The sequence below is a fragment of the Trematomus bernacchii genome, unplaced genomic scaffold, assembly GCF_902827165.1.
Source record: "Trematomus bernacchii unplaced genomic scaffold, fTreBer1.1, whole genome shotgun sequence".
In the NCBI taxonomy this organism is placed as follows: domain Eukaryota; kingdom Metazoa; phylum Chordata; class Actinopteri; order Perciformes; family Nototheniidae; genus Trematomus; species Trematomus bernacchii.
Window position 1 is genome coordinate 2913055 of NW_022988098.1, and position 18328 is coordinate 2931382.

An 18328-nucleotide genomic window follows, 5' to 3' on the forward strand; every position below is an offset into this window, starting at 1 on the left:
ACTTAACTAGGAGGGTGGTGCTTAAACAAACAGTGACAGTGACTAGCCATGTGAACACAACTGGAGGACTCCAGAATCAGATCAACGGGCAGCTGAGATCAGCAGATTATCTTCCCCACTGCTCAAAGACTAAAGACTCGATTCTATTTCTATGACATTCAAATTATTTGAAATATCTGGATTTCTCTGAAGAGACAGGCGAGACCGGTTAACAGCATAGTTTTTTTTAAGAAAAAAAGGCGGGTATATCAGTTCAGAGAGAGAAACATAGTAGTTGTGTAGTTGAAACAAATTGGTTTTAAAGCTTTTTTGTAGATACAGTGGAGTTTGTGTGGGTCCATCCCTGGCCGCGGTGCAGGACAACAGGACGCTCCAGCGGCTCCAGGACTCCGCTCGGCCGTCATCGCATTTCTTTGGTGAATTACTCACGCTTTCCTCCCCAGAGCACCGCCGGTAACAACAAGCCGGTGTCGGGAACATGCTCCAAAATGGAAACGAAGAGGAGAAGCCAGTGGAAGCGCCAAAGGCTGAGGCAGAGCAGGACTCCCTCGCCGCTCTCCCCGACGCTGAGTCCACTCACTTCCCCATGCCCGTTCACCCCAAAGTGGACATAAAGCGGCACGCGGTGACAGACGATTATAAAATCTCCACTCAGGTTCTGGGATTAGGAATCAATGGAAAAGTCCTTCAGTGTTTCAACAAGAAGACGGGAGAGAAGTGCGCATTGAAGGTACCGAGGTCACCTGACACTTGTTATAAACAGGGAGTCGAGGATAGACCCCACTCAGATCACTTTCAGCCCAGTTAGTACTTTAATCATAAAAGTTAAAGTTATGTAGCATAATTTAAAGCCTATGAGCATTGTGTGTGTTTACCAAATCATTATACTTGAAAATGATACTTGACATCAGTAGTGTAAAGTAATTAAGTACATTTAATCAAGTACTGTAATGTATCAATTTCAGTAACATAAACACTAAAGCGTCTTTGAGCACCTGACAGCGCTAACTAAATTAATCTATTATTATTATTATTACTCCCACCACTTCTTAGAGGTAAATATGGAACTCAACCCTAACCCTCCACTTAATTTATTTAATACATATAATTACTAGTCATTAGGCAGGTTTAGATGAATGATATTAACTATATTAAACACATTAATACTGTAACTTTAGTTATAACTTCAGTAACTGGTCAGGATGGCTGGTTTAGCTGGTGGCTGGTTTCAGCCACCAGCTAAACCAGCCACCCTGACCAGCTAAAAAAAACAGCATAGACCAGCATAGTATGCTGGTCACCAGCATCCATCTATCACCAGTTTATGTTTAATAATAGTAGTAAATATACCATGCTGGAAGCTTACCAGGATGCCAGGTGACCAGCATACATTGTTTAAATACTGGTATGATTATTTAAACCAGAGAACATAAATATATTACCAAGATTCATTGTGTCATGTATTCTGGTATCTACCAAAATAAAGACATTGTATAGTGTTCATAACAGTATTTTAATTTAATAAATAGCAATAAATAGCTAGTTAATATAATAAAACACACAGTAACAATACACTAATTATACAAATAACAACCAACCTGCAAATCAACCTATACATCAACATACATATATTATCTATAACAGGTGCATTCGATTTAAAATAAAAGTAATACTGTAAATAGAATTCAATATTTAAATGGTAACAAAAACAGTAACACTATGTATGATAAGAAAAAGGCAACAAAGAAAGTGTTTTTTGTTTTTCCTTGTTTATGTCCATAATGTTTCCCGTTGTGTAGCGTCCAACCTTTCCCAATCTGGCCTGCACTTCTGTCTGCTGAAGCCACTTCTTGAAGCAAACTGAAAAGAAATGTACAGATATAAGTACACTGTAAAAAGAAAACTTGACATTTACGTTAACATTTGGGCTGCTGTGGTTGCCAGAACTTGACGGTTAAAGTATGGTAAAAGACATTACAAATTATAGTTGGTTGGCATAGACGTTACAGTCAACAATTACTTATGGTGAATTACAATGGCAAAAACCAATACAGCTAGTGTACACGGTGAAGCTGTATTATCTGGGAAATAGAAGAATCGGATCAGGATTCGATATTGGCAGACAATCAATATCAAATGAATCGGATCATTATTAGCATCAGCATTTGATCACCTGTGTCGACTTGCAGCCTAAATACAAAGATAACTCCACTCCTCTCCTACCACTCTTACCTCTAATAAGCCTTGGTAGAACTAGTGTCCGAGTCATGGGGTCCAGAACTGACTGAAGACATGTGGAACAGAGTCCCAGACAGGCATGGTTCCATGTACAGGGAACTGGAACTTTGAACAGGTGTTTTCATCTTTTCTGCCTGAAGATTCACAAGTTCTTGATCAGGTGTTTGATGTGGGCTGGCATGATCCTTTCTGCAGCGATGAATAAAGAAAACAAAGAAAACATTATTAATAATAGTAATGATGGTAACAACAATAATATTAGTATAACTATTTATATAGCACTTACACAATTGCAAAGTGATTCTCACAACAAAAATAAAAAACAAAACAATACCAACAATAAAAAAACAAATGATTATAGGAATGTTAAGAGACAAAGAAATGATAAACATTCTGAGAGGCTGACTACAAATGGCTCTTGATGACATCAATGAGCAGTCCCAATAGATGCTGTTGTATAACAAGAAATAGAATAGGTCCAGATGTCTTCTATTTTGTGTTGGATGATTTGTTTTATTGATTGCTGATGGATGTTAAGATGTGTTTTACAATTATAACAAAAAGATTATTGTAATTGGAATCAAAAAGATTGCAAATCATAGTTTTAATAAAATCAATAGCAATATAGGGTTTATTCAACAGCAGGAAAGCATTAAGTTGCTAAATTAACGTACACTGTTACGGCCCGTCCACACGGCGGCGTGCGTTGAAGCTTCAGCGCTTCTTCCCATTCACTTTGAATGGGGGTGACGTCACGCTTTGCCGAACTGCATTGTGGTTCCGTCGCTTCGCTTTGCTCGCGTTGCTCGCTTCAAAAGTTGAGAAAAGTTCACATTTTGAAGCTTCGACGGAAGCGTCAGCCAATCAAATCATATGCCAGTACAAGCTCTAGCCAATCAAACCGCGTGCTTGTGTGTCCGGAGCGGGAGATTCATGTGATTGGTTGTTGGTCGAGTTTCAGACACGCCCACCGGCAAGCTTCAACGCACGCCGCCGTGTGGACGCTGCGTTAGTGCCAGTCAAAACCATGTTTTATACCGCTTTGTTTCAACCACTGCCGTCTCGCCGTTCCCCTGTGTCCCGCCCTCTCTGTCTGTCTGTGTCTGTTTCAGTTTCGCCAGTAAGACTGCTGGTAGACCAGCATAAATACCAGCTTCACCAGCATAGACCAGCTTAACTACCAGCTAAAACCAGCATAGCCCAGCATCCATCTTAAGCTGGTCTATGCTGGTTTTTTCAGCAGGGTTTTTAACGTGCAAACTAGTCAGTCAGTTTGGATTAACATCCAGAGCATTTAAAGTATTAACTTTTTTGTTATCTGTTGTGATTTAGACCAACAACTGACAATACACGGATAAATTATTAGTGTTGTATTTTTATTCTACAAATGTAATTGTGTCCTATGTTATTAGTGTCAGCTTGATACGGAAGCATTATTTGGTGTCATTATGTGGTTATGTGTTTAGGATCGTAGAGTTGAAAAGGGGCTTTACTGTGTAGCAAGGATTTAAACACGTTGACCCTTAGTGAGGTCAGGTTTCTATCACATGAACACTGGACTCAAACTTAAACTGAAGCTTGTCATCGTGACAAACAAAACATCTTTGAATAGTCTACCAGTGACAATGCACTGACCTACTCTAATACTGCTTGTGTTTATATTTTGAATGACAGGTATACAAGGCTCTGCATATCTACCTGCTCATCGTATGGGGTTGACATGTAGTGTACATGTGGTGTACTTACTCTACATGTGGACAGGCTGAATGTGATTTGTGGGATCTCAGCCTATCACTGGATCAGATGCAGGTTAAGGGCACACAGTCCCCCAGCCATATGCCATGATATGTTTGGCTGCTTCACAGGGATTTTGACTTTGACACCATGTTCAGGGAGCATGTGGAAACTTGGGCATGCCTTCGTACACGGGTAGAGGCACACAAGCAGGGGTCGTCAGGCTGTCACCACTGGGGCACAGACTCCGACAGATTTATTGGCTTACAGTAATCCATCTAGATCTGAGCTGTCAAAGCAGGCAGCAGCAGAGCGGCAGGCTGGGGGATGAGAAAGAGAAACAGAGGATGTGAAAATGAGTGAAGGAAATAGCCAAAGTAAATGGGAACTCAAAAAATGTATAAATGCAAAGAGGAATAGAGTACTTGATGTCATTTTCGTTGACCTGACACCTTAAAGGCGCCCTATTATGCTTGTTCCTTTTCCTGTTGTGTGTTATATAGGTTTTCTGTGCATGTAAATGGTCTGCAAAGGCTAACATCCCAAAGTTCACGTCAGAGAGAGTTTCTCTCCAACACACCCGCTTAAATTAACAAAAAGTCTTCCAAATATAGATTATTTCACAAGTTTAAAGACTACTTCTACAGCACCATGTCAGGCCGAGAGGTTCAGAAATGAGAGCAGAGAGGATGAAAAAGTGTGCCAAATTTTTTCTTTTGCTACTTGCTAACTTTAATCTGATAGTTATTTATTTTTTATGTCAGATAATGCTGCATCGATAAGTTAACTAAACGATTTTTAATGCAAACATTTCAGAAAATGTTGTTTCCAAACTCTCAAATATGGAGATTACCTGCATTCCTTTTAAATATCATATTTTACTGAATGTCTTTGGATTGTGGACTGATAACACAAGACATTTAAAGCCATCAGCACTTTGAGAAACTGGGATGGAGATCTTTAATGATAAATGTATCATCATAAATAACTGTTAGTTGTTGGAGAGAGAGTTGTAGTAGAACATTTTGGTTTGCTATTACGAGAACGTGTGGGTTAATCTGCGAAAAGGCTTTTGTCCGCGGAGTCATATTGACTGAAACCTGGTGGCGGACAGACTTCAGCTCCCACCAGAGAAAGCTAACAGCAGGCCAGGGGGACCCCGGCTTAGAGAGTGCACCATACACCCACCAACACTCTGTGTGTCTGAAAACCTTTGGCTCTCTGAAGACTCTGTTAAAAGGTCTGAGAGACGACAAAGGAAACACTCATGATGCCAGTCGCTCTTACTGTGTTGCTTGTGAATTATATCGTACGGTAATAAGTGTCACATGATAGAGTTTTTATTGCCCTTTCTCCTTACTTTTTATCGCAAGGCAAATGGAAAGCACAAAGGAAATAATCGAGAGTGTTTGATGTGGAGGGGGGGGGGGGGGGGGGGGGGGAGAGTTGACCCGCTCAGTGGCTTTTTAATTAAGTGTGTCTCTGAGCGCTAAACGTAATGGATGGTGGAGCTTTAATCCACTTTGCTGCAGCAGGGCTGGAGGGAAGCCATCCTGTTATTGTAATTCACTTACAGTCACCAGGACGCTTCAAACTTGGAAAAGGAACTGCAAGAGTTCACGGCTGTCCTCTTGAACATCCTCCCCCCTCCCCTATTAAACGTCAATACCATTGGAAGCACGTACAGTATTTGGCTGCTGATTGTTCCATTTCAGCCTGAAGTGCCTTCCAGCTTAGCGCACGGAAAGCTGTACAGGCTTCCAATCTTAGACAAAGTATTACCTTCAGCGCTTGTGTGGGCACATCTGGGTTTCATCTGAGTCATGGATGGTTCTAGAGGTGGGGCCAACAGGGGTCGGTGCCTCTGTAACACTGAGCCTGGACCCCCTTGTGGCCCCGTCAAAAGAAGGCCCATGATGATACATGTTGTGATAGTATTGCAGCAAAGACTGTGCTTTGACTTGGACACAAATTATCTAGTGGTATTATACTTATACCACTAGACATGTTGATTTTGTTCCCACACATTATATAACTGGCCCCAGCACGACCCACCCGAGTAAAATTGGTCTGGAAACGCCGCGTTTTAAGACCTAAGCTGTCTCCTTGGTTTGTTCAGACAATCCATGAAAGAGATCTTGTGTGAAGAAAAAAACTGCAGTATAAATCTTGCATTGGCTCGCTCCAGGGAACTGATGCAGTTAATCAAGTTTGTGAGTCTCCATTGACTCTCTTTAGCTGCTCGCTGTGTTCAAGCTCTGTATCTGAGAGCATGGAAGAAGCCGGCCGCACAACTGACGCCCCATGAGGTCGTCTTGAATGAATTCAAACGAGATCCTCTGTCATTGAAGATCTTTAAATCATTCAAAAATGTTGAGTTGGGGTCCGTCACTGCTGTCTGTTCAGCTAGCACAACACAGAGGGGCGTAAGATAAGGTAGCACTTTATATCTCGAGGGTTATTGATGAGCAGCTGTTGCAATACAAAGGACAATTTTAGAAACCTAAAATAACAATTAAGTGCAAATCCTAATTGCATACAAAAGCCAAAAAGAAGAAAAAGGTAAGCACATAATATATACATGTCAACAGGAAGGATCTTGATGGGTTGGAAGATAGATATGAATCTTAATACTCGGATGTTAAAGTGGACCTATCATGCTATATTTTAATAATATAGTGTAGGACCATATCTATATAAGGCATTTTTATATTTGTAGTTGTAGTTTTTGTACTACAGCGTCTCCAGCGCTTTCGAACGGCAATGGCCGTGGCTGTCTCCTCCTGATTGGTGGAGTTGGCCCAATAGCCGTAGCGCCACCGTCCTGACGTCAGGACAGTGTTCAAATCTGGATCAGTTTTTATCAGATCCGTTGCAGCCCCTTTTTTAGAGATTTGGGTATGGAGGAAAATAGAGAGGGTTGTGTTTTCTGACACTTGGTGAGTTCCCTGGAACACCGGGGACACATATTCATGTATAAAAGACGTACAAAAGGGGGGGGGGGTGTTTGATCTTTGGGGCTTTAAAGTTTTTTAGAATTGTATTATAAAAGTGCAAACAATGACACATTATTATATAACTTCTTCCTTGTTTCTTAAAGTCTTTAGCCATGTGAGCTGTGTGGATGCAGGAATGGCATTGTTGGTCACTCCAATACTTTGGCCAGACCCCCTATATCTCAACAACGTCAGGACTTATTGCCATGAAATTTAGCGCAGACATTCAAGATGCCCGGAGAATGAATCAAAGTCATTATAAAACCCTGACCAAGCAGCAACATGTTTGATATTCATGTTCTCAGGATGAAGTGTAATAAGTGGTGATCCCTCTCTGTGACTTTACGTCAGTTTAAAGGGGCCCTATTATGCTTTTTGGGGATTTGGGTTTTATAAACTGCTTTTCGTTATAGTTCATGACTTTCAACAACATCACAATTGTAACTACTAAATGTTGCTATTACAAGAAGACATCAGTACTAAGTAGACCACAGAATTTAAAATAGACTTAGAGTTACAAATAGACTTGCATTTGAAATAGCAGTGAGCTAAACTAATCTCAGTTTTAATTCTTAAATTGGTCTACATGTTAGAAAAGCAGCTATGATGGAGTTGTGTAAACAGCCATCATGAGGAAAAGTATATCAACTCTCAATGATGAACTATAACACTTCCTAGACCACTTTGCTGTAGACATTATGAGCAGTGCTTTATTGGTAGACGTTGTAAAGATAATCCACCTTTTTATCAAGACATACAGTGTGGCGCTCTGAGAGACTAATATTTAATAGACTGTCAACATGGTGGAGCCATATTTCTGTTGTAAATTATTGTCTTTTATTGTGATTGTAGTAATGTGTTTTTATTACATGTACAGCACTTTGGCTCGACCAAAAATCGCTTTTAAATGTACTATATAAATCAAATTTGATATGAGTGTGTGTGTGTGTGTGTGTGTGTGTGTGTGTGTGTGTGTGTGTGTGTGTGTGTGTGTGTGTGTGTGTGTGTGTGTGTGTGTGTGTGTGTGTTCAGTTGAAAGGTAGTTTGCTATTTAACTCAGCTGGATTTATCAGGTCAAGGTGTGGGTCTAAGTGTGTGTTATGGAAAGAGATCTGATTGGTTATGGAGTGTGAGGATGTGGTTGATTGGTTTATAGCAGGATCAGGGACAAGCATGTGTTTAAGTCATTGTGATATTGCCTAACATAAAAAATAGTCCATCAGAAGATTAATTATCTCATTCTTCTCATCATCTCTCGATCTCCCATATTGTTTTATATGTGTGTTCAATCCATCACAGTTCTCTTTTATTATGGCCAATTCTGGTTAACTGCAGGAAATCAAGAAAAGCAGCCGCCAAGCCGCATGCTCTGATTGAGGTCATAAAGCTATATAAATGACACAGCAGAAACAAACCTGCCCACGGCTTTGCTTCACACATAATGGTAGATCAAACTAGTGTCACCGGAAACCCTCAACTTCTACTTTCAAAACCCGGCTGCTCCGAAACACTCGGCCCTCACTTCCTCTTTGGCGTTGGCGAGCGAAAACACACACAGTCTGAGCTGAATGTCATTTATTTTACACCCTATTGGATTAAAATGGTATAATAATCTTTAAAAAATGTGAGAAAACAATCACCAGTTAGATAATCACCTGTGTGTGTGTGTGTGTGTGTGTGTGTGTGTGTGTGTGTGTGTGTGTGTGTGTGTGTGTGTGTGTGATATGTCAGTGAGTCAGTCCCTCTGTGTGTTATGTACTCCCGGCCCAGCCCTGGTGAGCAGCAGGAGATCACTCCATCTCTGTCACATCCAAAAATACTCCATGACTGAAGACGTGTGCTATGTCAAGATCCGCCACCTGCTATTTGTGTGTGTGTGTGTGTGTGTGTGTGTGTGTGTGTGTGTGTGTGTGTGTGTGTGTGTGTGTGTGTGTGTGTGTGTGTGTGTGTGTGTGTGTGTGTGTGTGCATCTGCTTTTTCAAACACACATCCTGTCACATCGTGTCCAGGCAGACTGAAGGTCTATAGGTTTGTCCTCACCTTTCATGTGGTGGATCACTCAGGAATCAATTGCAAATAATGATTTAAGTATTATAAGCTTCTTTTTTTATCTTACTGAATCAACGGTATTGACAGATACTTTTCACCGACTAAAACAAGTCCACATTAGTATAGAACTCTGATAAGAGGAAAAGTGTTCGCCAGGATGTTATTGTTAGGTTTTTAAACAAGTTTTAAACTTATTTTTATAAAGAAAATTGTAAATACGAAAAATCTTGTGATCGTTTTTGACAAAATAAGTATAATAACTGCCACAATGCTGTAGACTTGAGAGATTTGAGATGCTTTAACAGTCGATATGGTTAATTGTATCATTGGTTCATTATTAAGTATTCTTTCTGATATCAACATTAGTGCTTGAATATTTATAAATGTCATTATCCATTGATCTAACAACATTTAATCGATTATTCCACAAATTATTTATTAATACATGTATTTTTTTTAAACACAGCGATTACCTTTGTGTTATTAACCCTCCTGTTGTCTTCGGGTCAAATCTGACCGATTTACTACTTTCATCAATCATAACTTTTTAGTTTGACATTCGATTGCATTAAGGCTTTATGATATCCTTCACAGTAGACATTTGAACATATAAAATTGCTGATCACCACTTTCATTGAATTTTGGATGATTTCAACTTTGTAACACCCATGGTGTTCCCGGTCAAAAATGACCGCCATAAAGAAAAGGAATTAGTAACCATCCGGATCAGATAAAACACACATACAAACACACACACACTCACACTCTATATGTGTTCCCCCGCCCTTATGTGCCCAATCCCCCCATGTGAATCACACCTGACCTGGCACACACACACAAACACACACACACACACAGAACAATTTGATACATTTCCCGCTCTTATGTGCCCATCCCCCCACATGGATCACACCTGGCACACGCAATACATGTTCAGTGTCTATTCTTTGTATATTTACTGCAGTTTTTCATGTATACCAGTAGTCTGATACAATATTTACAGTTTGAAAGGGTGTTAAATTAAATGTGGTGATGATTCATGTTTTTTGTGTTAATGTAATAGCAGTTAAAACAGGACCGGTCCAATTTGACCGCGAACACCAAAGTAAGGGGGGGGAAAACGAAGACAATAGAAGGGTTAATAAATAAATAGATGCCGCAAATCCTCACGACTGACAATCTGAAACCAGGCAATGTTTGGAATTTCGGCTTCAATTAATCAATTATAATACATTTTCTGTTGATATAACAATTGATGCTTAAAGTCATGTGTTTCTATTACGACGTAAGACCAAAAGCTTAATTTTTGGAAATAAATAAACTTAAATAACTTTAAATGTATCATGAACTTGGATAACACTACCGATAGCATGATGATATAAACGCGATGTGGTTCCACTCAAAGATGGAAAACTACTATACGAAACTAAATTAGAAATAGAAACCAAAGTATTGAGCTCATCAGTCCCGTCATGTTGTAACATTACATTTCAATTGTATTCATTATCTCTCTGTCCCAGATCCTGTACGACAGCCCCAAAGCCAGACGAGAGGTGGAGCTCCACTGGAGGGTGTCCGGAGGGCCGTACATCGTCCGTATCCTCAGCCTGTATGAGAACATGCATCATGGGAAGAAGTGCCTGCTCATCATCATGGAGTGGTAGGGGTCACATTCACACACACGATTACACACCCTTACTTAAGTGGATCCTTTCAAACACTGGGAATGTCCTTCTGATGTCTGTTCCTAAAAACATATTGGCATGAAGCTTGTGTTTCTTATGTTTTAAAGTGGACATTAAGTAGTTAAATTATCTGCATTGCACAGTGAGGACTCTGGCAACAGACCTTACATCTTCGTGGATTCATCTTCTTATTATAGTCACATGCACTTCCAAACATTCGGTCTACCTACGCTGTAAAGTGTCTTTACTGTAGGGTATTTTTATTATATGTACAGCACTTTGGCTTGACCAAAAATCGTTTAAAAATGTGCTATATAAATAAACCTTGATTTGATTTGATTTGATTTACAGTGACTACAATTTCCCATAAGGCACAGCTCGTTGTCACTTGATCTTAATAAGGCTGATGTGGGTTTATTTACAAAAACAAATGTGGATAAAAACATGGGAAGTTCTGCTCTGATTCCACAGTTTTCCACTTAAATATTTGTATTTGCTTTATAAATAAATACAGACGCCAAATATTTATTTCAACGAGATACTGCCATCTCCATAATTCACCACAGTTTTCATGATGTTTTAATCAAACAGGTATTGTGATATACATTCAAAGCTAAAGCTGTTGCGTTAGTATCAACATGTGTATGTCTCTCAGCTAAATAAATGGCATTTTAAAGTCATTAACTAAACCAGGGGTCTGCAACCTTTTTGACCAAAAGAGCCATTTTACCCCCTTTTCCAACTCAATTCAAAACCTTTATTTATCCAGGTGAAATCCCATTGAGATCAATGATCTCTTTTTCAAGGGAGACCTGCAGCAGTAGGTTCCACATGAAGACATAAAAACATAAACAACAGAACAACAAAAGGACATCATACAGCAACAATTACAGGGATTACAATTTACATATCTATCCACATGTACAGGTACCAACAGCATCTGATTGTGTAGCATCCAACCGAGCTTTAAAAACATGTAGTGGTACCAGATTGGTCATTTTCCATTCTTTTTGCAGACTGTTCCAAGTTAGTGGAGCTGCACATCTAAAAGCTTTCTTCCCTAAGACAGTCCTAGCACTTGGCACATTTAATAAAACCACAGCATGCGATCTCAGGCAATAACTACTTTCAATTCGCAGAGAGATCAGGGAGCAGATATAAGATGGTAGTTTATCCAACATAGAATAGAATAGAAGAATAGGGAGGGATGAAACCCTCTTTAATGGTCACACATGCAGAGCACACAGCACACACAGTGAAATTTGGCCTCTGCTTTTAACCCATCCTAGTACAAGGAGTCTAGTACTAGGAGCAGTGGGCAGCTATTGTACAGCGCCCGGGGAGCAATGGGAGTGGGGGGGGAAGGGGGGTGTCCGGTGCCTTGCTCAAGGGCACCACGGCAGGGCAGGAGGTGAACTGGGACCTCTCCAAGTAGAAGTCCACACTCCATATTTAGGTCTGGTCGGGGACTTGAACCAGCGACCCTACGGCTCACAGTCCAAGCCCCTACTGACTGGCTTTGTAAATGAACGTGTACCAGTGACTGAGCCTCCGTACAGTAAGTGATGGCAAACCCGCCTTGGTATACAGTGTACAGTGATGCGTAAGTGCTTTACAGTTTGTCACAAATCTCAGTGCACTGTGATACGCAGCATCTAACTTGCTCAGGTAATTGGCAGGTGCATTCATATATAACAAATCACCATAGTCCAGCACAGGTAAAAAGGTCACAGAGCCTTTTCCTGGCCTCAAGCGAGAAACAGGACTTATTTCTGTAAAAGAAACCTAGCCTAACCCTCAGCTTTTTAAGCAGGTTATTGACATGAAATGTAAAAGTGAGACAGTCATCAAGCCAGATATCCAGGTATTATAGATATATACTATTTGTTTTGTCTGGAGCCGCAAAACATATTTGATAGCTTATAAAGTTGTATTTATTGTTATATCACAGACACAAACTACAGTTTTTTTTGCATTTATTATGTATTACATTATAAAACTGTTAACCTCTAATAAGAACAAAGAACTCTTATAAGGAGAATTAAAAAAAATACACAGGCCTACTTTAAAATGAATCAACACAGCACTTGGGGAGTCCTCTGCACATTTGAAGGAAACGAAATACAATTAAAATGTACCCACTTTGAAATAAATAAAACCTATAGCTGCACCCTAAAAATAGTTAACTGATTGAATTATGATGAAGATCGTCAGCTGTCTTCCTCTTCCGTGTTTCTCCTCGATACGTAAAGGCTGCAGCACCTTTGACAACTTCTCTCCACATATCAAACATCCCGGTAAGCATCGTTTGCTGTGAAAGCAGATAACTCTAACCACGCAGAATTAAATCCTGTGTTCCTCCGATACTTTTCTTTTCTTTGATTTATCCATAGTTCGCTCATCGAGCCGGGGGTCCGGTTATTCGCCTGCAAGAAAAGGCGCTGGTGCGGGACCGTAAACCGTTTTGTTTTGTATTTATGTGTCACAGTAGCAACTCAAAATACAAGATACGAAACATTTTCAACCGTGCAACAAAATATAAATAGTCCTACAAATACTTTTATTTTATTTCCTTCTTATTTTTGTCTAAGCTCAAGGGAGCCAGAGCAGAGGGCTTACTGTAAAGAGCCGCGGGTTGCCGACCCCTGAACTAAAGTATTATCCTGAAAATGACGTATATGATGGGATCTGTCGTGCCCGTATGTTTTCACACGAAATAGAGCCTCAAGCTAGTAAACTTTGTGCCACTGAGGAAATGCTAAAGGTAATTTAACCTGACACTCAGACACAAGGGTGTAACTTTGGTTTGAGAAGTGGGGGGGGACACAAAACAGGGGGTCCTCCGCAATGAAATATTTTCTCAATTTAATTCCATTTCCTGCCTTTCTACAAATATATTAGGGACTATAGTGTTAACAAATCCAAGAAAAATGTGTAGTGTATATAATGAGTGTGCACACTTATCTAGTATCCTATCCATGTGAACCTGTTTTATTTGTGATTACCTGACATCCTCTAGGGGGGTCCGGGGGCATGCACCCCGGGAAGATTTGTTTCTTTAAATTGAAGTTGAATGCATCAATCTGGTGCACTTTGAGGGCAACATTAAGAGATTTATGGATACAGTTCTCAACACTCATATGAAACAGAACTGTATATATTTCAATAATCAAAAAGCCATTAGAATATGCTCACAACCAATAACAAATCATTGATAAACTCCTCTCTCCTATCTTTATCTTACCTAGTCTGCATTTTTCTTTTTATTTATGCATATTTGACTAATCATTCCCCTTTCAAACTGTGTTTTTTATTTTTGTACTGACCTATAGTACACATTGGAAGGATTTCTTAACTTATTTTATATACAACTATATATTACATAGATGGAAATATTTGTTTACATAGATGACCAAACCGTTTGAGACCCACTGAGATAACTTAGACTACAGTTTACAACCTAATCACTCAGAGAGTCCTTTACCTCCCTGAGCTGACGTTATCTCTCTTAGTCCGACAGGAGAGGACTCTCCCTCTCCTTATTGTTGAAACAGCTTCTAATCTCCGTTAGCTCCGAGCTAGCACCAGATGCTAACAACAACCCACGTAACTCTCTCAGTCTCTCTCTCTCTCTCTCTCTCTCTATCTCTATCTATCTCTCTCTGTCTCCTCTCTCTCTCTCTCTCTCTCTCTCTCTCTCTCTCTCTCTCTCTCTATCTCTCTCTATCTCTCTCTCTCTCTCTCTCTCTCTATTTCTCTCTCTCTCTCTCAGTCTCTCAAAGTCCGACAGGAAAGAGCTCTCCCTCTCCTTATTGTTGAAACAGCTACTAATCTCCATTAGCTCAGAGCTAGCACCAAATGCTAACAACAACCCCCATAACTCTCTATTGCCCCTTTCACACCGGCGCTTTTCCAGCTCCTGCTGGGAGCTAGAGCCTGAAAAGCGCCGTTTTTTCCTGTTCACACCGCAGCGGCGGCGCGTCATAGCTCCGGAATGCGGTTCACTTCCAGCTCCAAAAAGTTGTCGGTCCAGAGGCAAGAGCTTTGGAGCTATGACGCGGCGTCGCTTACGTCGAGGCGTGCAGGAAACCTTACTTTGACCATCCGTTCGCTGTTATTGATCATTGTGGAGAGCAGGCAGACGTTTTGTTTGTTGAGCAGGCAGACGTTTTGTTTGTTAATATAGCAGCTATCGGATGGAATTAATACATGGGCTGTACAGGTTGTCATGTCCGACTATCACAAGTAGAATCATAATGAAAAATACGTCGGTAAAATGTGCCTGGAGAAAACGGCTTGGCAAGTAGTCAGTTTAGCTTCGGTTGCTATGCTAACATCACCCATGTTATACCAGAGAAACTTTCATAACAGCGTTGTGATGCCAAACAGCGTCAATTCAGACTGACACACATTCACTTAAGGGGAACTGGGGATATGTATCAGCTGCTTGTGTGACAGTGAATACTTTAGAGCCGTGTGAGCTAACGGGAGAATAAACTCCCGTTGAAGAGCAGCCAGCACTGTAGCGGTCGGTAAATGCCGCTGAAACACATTAATAAACAATGAACCACGGCACTCTGGAGAAAAGTATAAGGTTGGAGAAGTCGTTATTTAATTTAATCTGGCTTCGTATGATTAAAAGCAACACGATCGTCGACCCGACGCAGTCCCTGGCCCGTTGTTGTTGTGGGAGAAAATCTCTCGGCAGCTCTGGGCGGTGTGAACAGAGCGGGAGCTGAAAAGGGAAACCGGAGCTGAACCAGAAAAGCTCTCGCTAGGAGCTAGAAAGGGAAAAGCGCTGGTGTGAAAGCCGCATAAGTCTCTCTCTCTTTGTCTCTCTCTCTTTCTATCTCTCTCTCACAAGATGCGCTCGTGCCACACACACACACAGACGCTCCTCCGTGACGATGACCGCTTGCGTAAACAAAAACAAAAAAAAAGTGGGGGGGGACACAAATGGGATTTTGAAAAGTGGGGGGGACATGTCCCCCCTGTCCCCAGTGGAAATTACGCCCATGCTCAGACAAGACAAAGTGAAGACATCGGCTCCACAGAGGTGCTGACAAACTGTCCGTAAGAATAACCAAGTGACTCCAATGACTGTGTGTGTGTGTGTGTGTGTGTGTGTGTGTGTGTGTGTGTGTGTGTGTGTGTGTGTGTGTGTGTGTGTGTGTGTGTGTGTGTGTGTGTGTGTGTGTGTGTGTGTGTGTGTGTGTGTGTGTGTGTGTGTGTGTGTGTGTGAGCTTTGATGAGCATACAACTTGTTGAACTTTGCTCCTTTTATTGCTTTCCATTTGTGAATGGAAAGAAACTCATAATTATTCAGAGGAAAACACAGCAGGGGCGGACAGCCGAGAAATTACACTGTCCTTTATTTAAGGGGAATTTACTGGTTCTCATCATCACATTTATTTACAGAGCCACTGTTTGTGTTGTACTGTATGTAGTGACCTTGTGTGTGGGTGTGCGTTTATGTGTGACTCTTCCTGTGTGAGCCCGGGTCAGAGGAGGATTGCAGTGTAGTGTACACAGTCACACACACACACACACACACACACACACACACTTCTCTCATTATCTGTTCATCTGAACCACAAAAAGTACGCTCTTACTTCACACTCACTCACTCTCACGCAACCATGATGGAAACAAACACTTTTTCTGAGGAGGAGGAGGGAGAGTTTTCATTGATGGTCGTTTGATCTGAGTTTCCTTTGAATTATGTTTTAATCAACAAGTCTTCTAAAACGGATATATATGTCTGAACTTATAAAGAATTAGATTATAGGTCTTATCAATCATCAGCTAGAGTATATAGTATTTTGTCAAATTAATTATCTTCTTGATAAACCAGAAATAATGAGACTACAGAGGAGACAAATATTAGTACTGCTGCTGTTAAACAATGCCAGCGCTGTTTCATTTCACATACTGTAAACCCTGTAGGTTCTTTTCAGAAAGAAGACTTTGGCTCACATTGTAAACCTGTACACACATGTTTTTATCGAACTTATTATAGTAATGATTTATTGTTCTTACTGTACTTGCCATTTTCTCATGGAAATAACATGTCAATGCTATGGCTATCTCAGCTGATTTATTTGTACAATCACCTTCAGTGTACTTTTCAACATGTCAGTAGAGACACAAAATACAATCCTGGAAAGGAGCATAATAATGGCGCATTTCCACTACACGGCCTCGCTCGGCCCCGCTCGGTATGGCTGGGCCTCGTTAGGACTGGCTCACTTTATGGCGCATTTCCATTACAGTTTAGGAACTGGGGTAGTATCTATAGTAACGCAGTGTAGGCGGAGCCGTGATGTGATCTTCAGAGAAACCCCAGAAAAACAACACAGCCGTTAGCTGTTAGCACTCAGAGCTCACAGCTCCTCATATATGTTCAGAAACTAGACAAAAGTTAAACAAGTACAAACCACAGACTGCCTGTGTCATGGCGAATACAGTCGCTGCTTTATTTATGTCTGTATAGGCCGTTGTTGTGAGTGTGGACGGTCGGAGCATATACTGCGTTAGCTTAGCCAATCTCCATTTAGAAAACACGCATTTTAAAAGGTTTTTCGCCTGCCGTCTGTCTGCAGACTTGACAAAGCATTAATTCATGGTTTTTACTAACCGGTATCAGTATGTTGTTACTTCGGCATCATTTTGAAACGTGTATTACAATTAAATCACGGTCAAATATGTCCATCTTGTTGTAGTTGTAGCCCCCTTGCCAGCGATGCTCTCTCTAGTTTAGCATACTCAGCCCGACTCAGCCTCGTTGTCTCTGGCCCTAGACCCGCGATTTTATGAGGCCAGAAAAACTGTGAATTAGGACCCGCCGGCCGGTACTAGGCCAAGTGGAAACGCAACCAAAGACGGGCCGCTGACGTCACAGCCCTCTTAAACCGTGCTCCGCGCTGTAGTGGAAACGCGCCATAAGGCCCCTTTCATTCCTTAACTCCAGCACTGATTCATTTCTGATTCAAATGTGGTATACACTCAACATATATGTATTTCTTATATGTATGTACGAAGTGGTTAAAATATATATATTGGTAACGCTGATCTGTTCCATGTTCACAACGTTTTTTTAAATTCTCAATAAATGGAAAATGGAAATGTGTTCTATACGTAATTTCAGGAAACATTATGTTATAGATTGTCATATGTACATTTTGTAAATGTTTTGTGTGTGTGTGTGTGTGTGTGTGTCCAGTATGGAGGGAGGAGAGCTGTTCAACAGAATCCAGGCCAGAGGAGACCAGGCCTTCACTGAGAAAGGTGAGGACTGATTAACTGTGTGTCACAGGAAGTGAGAGAGGAAAAACCATCATAATTTTCCAGAAAGAGCGATATAAGTCTTGGAAAACATGACACAAGGAAGTACAGAATAGGAAACTGTTTGTTCCCTAAATTATCTGTTTTATCCGTTGTATGATACTGTCGATGCTTCTGGTTTGAGAGTGTGTGTGTGTTGTCTTTTTTTCTCCCAGAGGCTTCTGAGATTATGAGGGACATCGGCACGGCCATTGAATATCTTCACAGCATTGAAATCGCACACAGAGACATCAAGGTGCGGAAACATCAAAGCTTGAAGATCCGTTTAGGGTGTTTAAAGGC

The 18328-nt window shown here is 40.8% G+C and overlaps 1 protein-coding gene across 1 annotated transcript in view; it reads left to right on the top strand.

The window, feature by feature from the left end:
- mapkapk3 (MAPK activated protein kinase 3) overlaps positions 1-18328 on the top strand; it is a 25361-nt gene continuing 7033 nt past the window's right edge. The window contains exons 1-4 of the mRNA XM_034121721.1: positions 1-730; positions 10538-10677; positions 17925-17989; positions 18202-18281. Coding sequence (XP_033977612.1) covers positions 479-730; positions 10538-10677; positions 17925-17989; positions 18202-18281 — 537 coding nt within the window. The 5' untranslated portion in view covers positions 1-478. The remainder of the gene's footprint in view (positions 731-10537; positions 10678-17924; positions 17990-18201; positions 18282-18328) is intronic.